The following is a 10189-nucleotide window of genomic DNA, read 5'->3' on the forward strand; positions in this document are numbered from 1 at the left end:
TCAAAAAAAAAAAAAAAAAAAAAAAAACTTCAATTCTGTTAGTCCTGTCAGGGAAATCCTTTGCCCAGATACCCAGAGTCTTTACATTTTGTTGTGTTTGTTTGGGAGGTCCCCGCTGAGTAGGAACCAAATCTGGGTCTTTTCCCAAACACTCCCCTGGAATCTCAAACTATTATACTCCAAAAATTCCCAACACAGCCCTCCACTGCCTCCTGCCCAGAGCCCCCTCATCTTTCCATGAGTAAGCACCCTTATGGCCCCTCAGGCTTTCCTCATTAGGGGTAATATTCAGGGAGCCACACAAATTTACTGATGTTTGATTTGCTTTTCAGGAGTACTCCCCCAGTTCTTTGCAATAGGGAGTTACTCTGGGTATATATAAAATGGGTCTCAGCTTCATGCAAATATGCTTTTTTTTTTTAAGACAGTCTCACTTTGTCACCCTCAGTAGAGTGCTGTAGCATCACAGCTCACAGCAACCTCCAGCTCTTGGTTGGGCTTAGGCGAGTCTCTTACCTCAGTCTCTCGAGTAGCTGGGACTACAGACACCTGCCACAACACTGGGCTATTTTTTGTTGCAGTTTGGCTGGGCCGGTTTGAACCTGCCACCCTCGGTATATGGGGTTGGTGCCCTACCCACTGAGCCACAGGCACTACCCCATGCAAATATGCTTTAAAAAACTGCTTTCTTCACCACAAAAGGCACATTTTTTTTGAGATAGGGTTGCCTTGCTCTGTTGTGAGCTAAAGTACAGTGCCATCATCATACCCTCAAACTTCTGGGCTCAAACCAATCCTCTTGCCTCAGCCTTCTGAGTAACTGGGCCTATAGGTGCCTGCCACCACACCTGCCTATTTTTTCCCATTTTTTTGTAGAGATGAGATCTAGCTATGTTGCTCAGGCTGATCTTGAACTGCTGGCCTCAAGTAATTCTCCCACTGCAGCCTCCCAGTGTTGGGATTATGTAGGCTTGAGGTGTGAGCCACTATGCTCAGCTCCCAAAACACATTTTTTTTTTTTTTGAGACATAGCCTCAAGCTGTCACCCTGGGTAGAGTACGTGACATCACAGCTCACAGCAAACTTCAGCTCCTGGCTTAAGCGATTCTCTTCTCTCAGCCTCCCAAGTAGCTGGGACTACAGGCGCCCACCACAATGCCCAGCTATTTTTTTGGTTGTAGTTATTGTTGTTTGGCAGGCCTGGGCCGGATTCGAACCCACCAGCTCTGGTGTATGTGGCTAATGCCCTATCTGCTTGAGCTACAGATGCTGAGCCATTTTTACAGCTCACAGCAACCTCCAACTCCTGGGCTCAAGTGAGTCTCCTGCCTCCTCCTCCCAAGTAGCTGGGACCACAAGCACCCGCCACAATGCCCGGCTATTTTTTGGTTGCAGCCATCATTGTTGTTTGGCGGGCTCGGGCTAGATTCAAACCTGCCAGCTCAGGTGTATTGGGCTGGCACCTTAGCCACCCAAAATGCATTTCTAAGGCAAAGTGTGTGCTGGGAATGAATGATCCATCTGAGACCTTCTGCTGTCTGACTCTGCTACCTTCAATGTCTGTCTTCAAGTATGGGACTGGACCCCTACATACATACTCTTCCCATGAGGCACTGGGTGGTCCATGGTTATACCATGTTGGTGGTGAAAACTCCCAAACATCTCTGGGCCCAGACCTCCCTTCTGTCCACATTCAAATGCCTGTTGGCCATTGTCACCTGGATGTTCCCCCAGGCCTCTCAAAGACAATTTGTCGCACATACACTTGACTATATTCCCCAAACCTGCTCCTTCTCTTTTATGTAGATGGCTCTACCAGCATCCACCAGGTCACTGTAATTGGTTTTAGAAGACAATATGGAGCCATCTTGGACTCTCTGCCTGTCTCTCTGCTTCTACCCTTGCACTTCCATCCATACTCCACATACAGTTACAGGGAGCTTCCAAATACCCACATCTGAGAGTATCAGTACCCCGTTAACAAAGGGGTTTCTTCAGTGTTTCTCTTTCCCTTCTGGGAGAAAGTCCCTTTGCCAACCTACTGCTCTACTCCTCTCAATACCAGCCCCATTTCCCAGTCCCAGTGTCCCATGTCTGGTGACTTTGTTCCCACTGAACCTTACCTAAAATGCCCTCCATGTCCCTTTCTAGCTCTATAACCCTTTCTTGACACCCATCTAGAGTCCTCCCCTAGGGACGGGCCCTGTACTGGGCACTGATGATGCCAGGATTTCCTCTGCCTATAGTCCCAGAACTGCAACTGCCTTCCAACCTAAACTGCCAAATGGCAACCATTCATGAGAGCTAGGAGCCAGTGGTGTATGTGGGCAAGAGGTTGACTCACACTCCCTTTCTTTTAGATCCCATGTCTCCCTTTGGGGTTGGGATTTGAGGGAAGCCCACATAGTGCCCCTGCAAAAAGATCTTAGAGGGGGAGGCCCACGTATTCTCCTGACCCTAATGATCCTGATACACTGTAGCACTACCCATGTCTAAATCATTGCCTCTCTGAACCTCTACTGCCTCAACTGGTAAATGGGCTTGACCAGGGGTTCCCACTCTAGGTTGTGCATCAGAATCACCTTAGGAGCTTTTGAATAGATTCCTGGATTCGAACCCCAAGATTCTGGAGCTCTGAGGTAAACCCTGAGAGTCACATTTTTTAAAGGTCAACAAGGCATTCTGATGCTCACTGTCTGAAAAACCCAGAACCATACAGTGTCTAGGGACTTTTCCAACTCCAATTTTAACTCTACTAGTTCCTGAAGATGCCCCAGTCTCAAAATCTAACAGAGCTATCCTCTCCTTCTGCCCACCTCAACTGGTTCAGTTTCTCCACTGCCCACAAAATGGCTGTAACATTGGTGTAACTCCTTTGACTGAGTTCTGATCAGGTACCAAGACGAAGGTGACCAGATTTTAACACTGGTAAAGCAGGACACCATGGGGGAGGGGGCGCGGCTATTGGCTGAGCTGTTTATGGTTAGGGACCCTCTGGGGGGGGATACTTGTTTGTTCCAGACAGTTTGGCTCCTTCTGAGCTAATTGTCCTTGCCTAGAAGCCAGGGAGGGAGCCGGTATGATACCAATTCCACCTGGGCAACCTTGCCCAGGAGGGTAGTAGGGAGTTTACATTAGCCTTTTCATTTCCAGATGAAGTTACATTAACCTCTTCATTCCCAAATGGAGTTATATTAACCTTTTCAGCAGCTGAAAACCATATATTCCCTTCCCATTCTCCCGCCCTTCTCTAGCTTGTGCATTCTTTCCAAAAATTGGGACTTTAAAATGCCGCGAGACGCGGGACAAATTGTTAAAAATCAGGACTGTCCCCCCAAAAGCGGACATCTGGTCACCTTAACCAAGACCCACCTCCTAGCATCTGGAACGACATTCTAGGCCTCAACCATGAGGAACAGGATAGGCTTCTCCCCAAATCCCTATAAGTCAGTGGTTCTCAACCTGTGGGTTGCAACCCCTTTAGGGGGTCTCCTGCATATCAGATATTTACATTACGATTCATAATAGTAGCAAAATTACAGTTATGAAGTAGCAACAAAAATAATTTTATGGTTGTAAGTCACCACAACATGACAAATTGTATTAAAGGGTCGCGGCATTAGGAAAGTTGAGAACCACCGCTATTAAGTAAACCTAAACTTCAGAACCCTTTTCTGACTCTCTCAAAGCCTTCTCTGGCATCTCACTGGATTATTCTAGTAACCCAATGAGGTCTTAGGTTTAATCAACCTGGAAAATGGGCATAGTAATTATCCCTCCCCACACCAGGAAATCCGGACAGGAGAACTAAAAGAAAAAGCACTTACAAGCAATTCAAAGGTATTCACATGCATAAGGTATAATTGTTATTTTAAAAGCCCCCCTCCTCCACCAAAGATAGGCCACTGGGCCCTAAGGAAGGCCTTTCAATAAAGGCCTCAGCAGTCTGAGGGAGGAAGTCAGCTGTCACACAAAATCTTAACAGGTAGACTAAGATCTTAACATGTGGACTAAAATATTTCAACCCTTTAATTAAAGCTCAGGAAACTCTCTTGCTCTCTCTTACACACATACCCTGCAACAACCAACCCTTTTCTCTTAGGGACAGTTACAGGCAAGTCTCAGTGGAGAGAGAAGTCAGTCACTTGTGCCTATTGCCTGGGCAGGAGGGAGGTAGGTGTGCCTCTCACAACCCATGCTGCTATGAATCACATGGCCCAGCACCCACATTATCAGGGCCTTATCTCCTCCTCTACAGAAGGTTTTTCTCTCTTTTTATTTTTTAAATTTAATTTCATTTTTAAGGTGCCTGTAGCACAGGGGGTACGGCGCAAGCCACATTCACTAAAGTTGGCAGGTTCGAACCCAGCCCAGGCCAGCTAACCAACAATGACAACTGCAACAAAAAATCGCTGGGCACTGGGGAAGATGCCTGTAGTCCCAGCTACTTGGGAGGCCGAGGCAAGAGAACCGCTTAACCCCAAGAGTTGGAGGTTGCTGTGAGCTGTGACAACATGGTACTCAACCCAGCGTGACATAGTGAGACTGTCTCAAAAATTAATTAATTTAATTAATTAATTAATTTATTTATTTATTTTTGCAGTTTTTGGCCAGGGCTGCATTTGAACCCGCCACCTCCAGCATATGGGCCTAGCACCCTACTCCTTTGAGCCACAGGCGCCGCCCTTTATTTATTTATTTTTTGAGACAGAGTCTCACTACGTTACCCTCGGTAGAGTACTGTGGCCACAGCTCACAGCAACCTCCAAGTCTTGGGCTTAAGCAATCAATTCTCTTGCCTCAGCCTCCTGAGTAGCTGGCACTATGGGAGCCTGCCACAATGCCCAGCTATTTTTTGGTTGCAGTTGTCATTATTGTTTAGCAGGCCCAGGCTGGGCTCGAACCCTTGAGCCTTGTGGTCAGTGCCCCTACCCACTGAGCTACGGGCGCCACCTAATTTCATTTTTTAAAATCCATGCTTGCTGAGGGTTTTAGACCATGCTGCAGGCTTTATGAACATTATCTCATGGGCTCCTCATGGAATACACTTTCCCTTCTCTGGAAACTGAGATATAGAGAAGGGAAGTCAATCACCTAAGGTCATATAATGAGTTAATTAGGAAAGGTAGGATGGGAGGCCAGGTCCTCCCTGGGATCCTTCTTATCCCCAATCCCCATCTTGAATTTTATTTTTTTGTTGTTGTTGCAGTTTGGCCAGGCTGGGTTCAAACCCGCCACCCTTGGTATATGGGGCTGGCGCCCTACTTACTGAGCCACAGGCACTGCCCTAGCTCATCTTGAATTTAAAAAAAAAAAAGAGAGGCACTCAGGCGGTGCCTGTGGTCCAGTGAGTAAGGTGCCGGCCCCATATACCGAGGGTGGCGGGTTCAAACCCGGCCCTGGCCAAACTGCAATAACAACAACAAAAAAATAGCCGGGCGTTGTGACGGGCGCCTGTAGTGGGGAGGCTGAGGCAGAATAGTCACCTAAGCCCAAGAGCTATGGCACAACACTCTACTGAGGGTGATGAAGTGAGACTCTGTCTCTGTTTAAAAAAAAAAAAGGCACTCACCATAACATTATAGAGGCAGGGACTTCACTGAGGAAAAAGATCCTGGGAACTTGTTTCTTTTGGGGGGGAAGATAGAGAGTGGTTTAAAAAGAGTATTATGATTTGCAATTGAAAGGCTTGACAGATTGGGAAAGCATACTCAGAATCCCCACCATATGTTGATGAGAGAGGCCAGAGTGCCCAGCTACTGACTCCCAGACCAAAAGTAGCTGGAAGGCAAGAATTCAGTGTCCTTGTCTTAGGCAATAATTACTGAGGGCCGACTACGTGCTCCTTTAGTATATGTTCAGGCATTTATTCAACTGGATTTATTAAGCATCTACTGTGTGCTGGGCACTGCACTAGTCGCTGGAAATACAACAGTTAGCAAAACGGTTGTAATTTCCTTGTCCTCATGAAGCTCACGTTCTAGTGAAGTAAGATAGGCAATAAACAAGTAGGTACATACAATAAGAAATTCAGACTATAGTAGTAGTAGTATAGTATATATAGTATAGTAGTAGTAGTATAGTATAGTAGTAATATATAGTATAGTAGGTGCAATGATGGAAGCACACTGGCAGCTGTGATGCAGAGTCACAAATGACCCTATTTAAAGTGCTCAGAGAGGCTCAGGGACCGTAGCATGGTGGTTACAGTGCCATCCACATACACCGAGGGTGGCAGGTTTAAACCCGGCTTGGGGCCAGCTAAACAACTGCAACTACAACCTCCTCCAAAAATGAGGAGCAAGCCAAGTGGAGGCTGGGGGAAAAGTGAAAATTAGGGAGAGTGAAAAGGAAATGCAAAGGGCCCTGTAGTGGCAGGTGCCTGTAGTCTCAGCTACTTGGGAGGCTGAGGCAAGAGAATTGCTTAAGCCCAGGAGTTTGAGTTTGCTGTTAGCTATGATGCCACAGCACTCTACTGAGGGGGACAACGTGAGACTCTATCTCTAAAAAAAAAAATAAAAAATAGGCTCAGCGCCTATAGCTCAGCAGCTAGGGTGCCAGCCACATACACCAGAGTTGGAGGGTTCAAATCCAGCCTGGGCCTGCCAAACAGCAATGAAAACTACAACCAAAAAATAGCTGGGTGTTGTGGTGGGCGCCTGTAGTCTCAGCTACTTGGGAGGCAGAGGCAAGAGAATCGCTTAAGCCCAAGAGTTTGAGATTGCTGTGAGCTGTGATGCCACAACATTCTACCCAGGGCGACACAGTGAGACTCTGTCTCACAAAAATAAAAAAATAAATAATAAATTTTTAAAAAATGGTCAGAGAAGGTCTCTTGGAGGAGGTGACATTTGATCTGAGAGCTGAAAGATGAGGAGCAAGCCAAGTGGAGGCTGGGGGAAAAGTGAAAATTAGGGAGAGTGAAAAGCAAATGCAAAGGCCCTGAGGTGGGAGTGGTTGATATATGTTTTGGGATCTGAAGGAAGGTGCTGCAGTAAAGGAGAGAGCAGCCTGCTTCACACAGTGTCTGTCAAAGTGAGTTTGGAAAACAACCAGAAGCAACAAGCAGGGCACGATGTTTTTTTGGATTTTTTTTTTTTTTTTGAGACAGAGTCTCACTATGTTACCCTGGGTAGAGTGCTCTGGCGTCACAGCTCACAGCAACCTCAAACTCTTGAGCTTAAGTGATTCTCTTACCTCAGCCTCCTGAGTAACTGGGACTACAGGCGCCCACCATAACGCCCAGCTAAGCAGGACATGATGTTAAGGGCCCGTTGTCTGCTGCCTATCTCCAGCTCCTGTGGAACCTCTGAAATCCCCCAGAGGTTCCATGACTAGACCAACGTCACTACAGTAGCAAGAAGCACATCCTGCCCATGCTTTATGCTTCACTACTGTTACCTGTTACTGGCCCATAGTCTCAAAGACCTGTGGAGCCTGGGATGTGAGCCCTGAGAGCCTCCAGAGGCTCAACAACTTCATTCCCAGTGGAAGGTAGGGCAGATATACACTGCTCTTCTTACATGGCTCTTGGGTGCAGGCACACATGAGAATGTCCCCAGATGGGGGAGGTCCTACTGGGCTGCTCAGGTCTATACAATGCAAAGACCTGTAGTGGTGTGACTCAAGCTTGACCTAGAGCTGCTCCCTGCCTATCCAAATCCAGGAAACTATCTGATTCCTATTAATAAAACAACCTTATGGCCCTACATCTCTCCTACACTGGCTTCTGCCTTGCTGACCTTTCTGCTGTCTCCCTACCTACGTCCCTACCGGCCTCTCCAACACTCTCCACCAGCCTGACTCCTAAGGTCCACCTCTTCCGCCTTTCTCTCATCAGCACTTTCTACTCCCTCATTCCCTTGTCCTCCTACCACACACACCTGGCAAAACCCCAACCTTGGATCAATCCACCATCTATCTTTCTTTTTTTCCACTCATATTCCAAGGCTGCTGAATAGTACAGGAGAAAATCACATAAGCAGAAAGCTTGGCATTACCTCATGGTCTCCAGCCTCAGTTTGGGGAAGTGGAAAGACCACAGGCTTTGGACACAAATAGATCTGGTTTTGAATCCTGGCTCCATACTGGCTGTGTGACAGTAGGGAAGTTAATTAACTTTTCTGAGCCTCAGCTTCCTCCCCTACAAAATCGGACTAATGATATTTACTTCACAGAGAGTTCCTGAATGAAGTTGAAATGAGAACCCATATAAAGCACCTAGTCCAGGGCCTGGCACAATGTAGGCACTTGGAAAATGGAAGAAGACTCCTTTTCTCCTATTCCCTCAACTATTCCCTAGTTCCCCCAACCAAATCCCAGTTGCTGCTTTGCAACCCTGCCCCTTTTTCTTGGAGTGCTCTCTCTCCTATTAGCCTCAGCAGACAGAAGAGAAGGGTGTCAGAGAGATTGGTTGAGGGGTATACGGGACAGAGAGAGGAGACAAGGATAGAAGTTGAAAGGATTGGATGGAGGACCGAGGGGTGGGGGGATGAAGGTACTCAGAGGGCCAGCCCCGAGCTGGGGTTTAGAGAGCCCACGAACAAGGACACACTCCCAGTACCAGGCCCATGGCCTGGGCTCCCATGCTCTCTTGATCACTCACCAGGCCGAGTCTGCGAGCCTTCCAGGTGGTAGGAGAAGCGCAGGGCCCGGTGGTGCTGTGGATTGGGGCCGCAGGGCAATATCCGGGGGCCTGGAGCAGCGCCCAGGCTGACGTCCGAGGGTCCGGAAAACTGGGGCTCCAGGGAGCCGCCAAGAGCCGAGCCTGAGCCCCTGCGCACTGGCAGTCCAGGCTCTGAGGCTCCAGGGTCCGAGTTGGCGCAGGCCGGTAGAGAGGCGCCAGGGGGGGTTGCGACCGGGGATTCCGGCTCCGAGGGCCCAGCTCCCCCAGGGGCTCGGTGGCCGTGCATGGTCCTGGCCTGTGTGCAGGGCCTGGGCTCCCCGCTTGGCTCCAGCTTCTGGGGCGGAGGCGCGGGCGGAGGAGGCCAGGCGCCCAGTAGAGCAGCGACCTCAGGCTCGGGGGGCGGGGCTGCAGGCTCAGCCCCACTGCCGAGACTGGAGACCCCGGCCCAGACTCGGGCCAGCAGCCCTGGCAATGGTGGCAGTAGCAGCAGCCGCAGCCACCGCCGCTGTCTTGCCAGGCATCGCCGGCCCCAACCCCGTCCCCGCACCGGGTGTGGGCTCGGCGGGGCCGGGGGCCTACTGAGGAGCGCTGTCTATGCGGCTGTAGTTGGGCGAGGGTCCGGGGGGGCTGTGATCGGAGCGGGCTCTCTAGCGAACGGCGAGCCACTTCCGTGGCCCCGGGGCGAGTGTTTGGTTAGATTCGAGTGCGGGGGCTCTTCTTTCTCCACGAATGGGAATCGATCTGGGCTCTTCTGGCTGGTCCGAAAAGGTTCTTCCTCCCGCCGCAGCGGAGACTGGGAGCGGAGAAGAGGAGAGGGGAGAGTAAGGGAAGGGAGGGGAGAGAGAGTACGGAGGTGGCTGGGGGCGTGCGTGTAAGCCGCGTGCCTGGGCTGCAGAGCTTGCCTTCAGCCAGTCCTTCCAGACTAAGCTTCAGTCGCGGGGGCAGGGGAACCGCCTGGGCTGGGCTCCACAGTCCTCGCCAGCCTCAGCTTGGGTCTCGCAGGCGGCGGGCGGGAAGAAGCCCCAAGAAGGGGGATGGGGAGGCTGAAGCGGTGGCTGAGACAGCCGCAGCCTAAGCGCCTCTGGGACCCAGTTTGCCGGGGCCCCGCCCCCTCACCCGGGATTAGCACTTGACCAAGCCCCCTCTGTTGGTCTGCCTCTCTTCTCGCTGTGACCGCCCTCAGGGCCCTCCTGCCCCTTAAAAATTCCACCTCAGCCTGCCTTCCCCTTTTCTCCCTGGCCCCACACAGTCTGGTCTCCGGGCTCAATCCCCCAAATCTGCCCTTCCATCCCATCTCAGGTCTTCCATCCCTCACCAATCTCTCTCTCTCTCTCAGAGAGACTCTCGCTATGTCACCCTCGGTAGAGTGCCATGGCGTCACAGCTCATAGCAACCTCAAATTCTTGGGCTTAAGCGATTCTCTTGCCTCAGCCGCCCAAGTAACTGGGACTACAGGCGCCTGCCACGACGCCTGGCTATTTTTGGGTTGTAGTTGTCATTGCTGTTTGGCTGGCCCGGGCTGGGTTCGAACATACCAGCTCCGGTGTATATGGCTGACACCCT

The 10189-nt window shown here is 50.2% G+C and overlaps 1 protein-coding gene across 1 annotated transcript in view; it reads right to left on the minus strand.

The window, feature by feature from the left end:
• FGD1 (FYVE, RhoGEF and PH domain containing 1) overlaps positions 1 to 8942 on the minus strand; it is a 48206-nt gene extending 39264 nt beyond the window's left edge. The window contains exon 1 of the mRNA XM_003802725.2: positions 8606 to 8942. Coding sequence (XP_003802773.1) covers positions 8606 to 8912 — 307 coding nt within the window. The 5' untranslated portion in view covers positions 8913 to 8942. The remainder of the gene's footprint in view (positions 1 to 8605) is intronic.
• Positions 8943 to 10189: the final 1247 nt, after the last annotated feature.

The sequence above is a fragment of the Otolemur garnettii genome, unplaced genomic scaffold (genome assembly GCF_000181295.1).
Source record: "Otolemur garnettii isolate 467f Iridium unplaced genomic scaffold, OtoGar3 scaffold00256, whole genome shotgun sequence".
Lineage (NCBI taxonomy): Eukaryota > Metazoa > Chordata > Mammalia > Primates > Galagidae > Otolemur > Otolemur garnettii.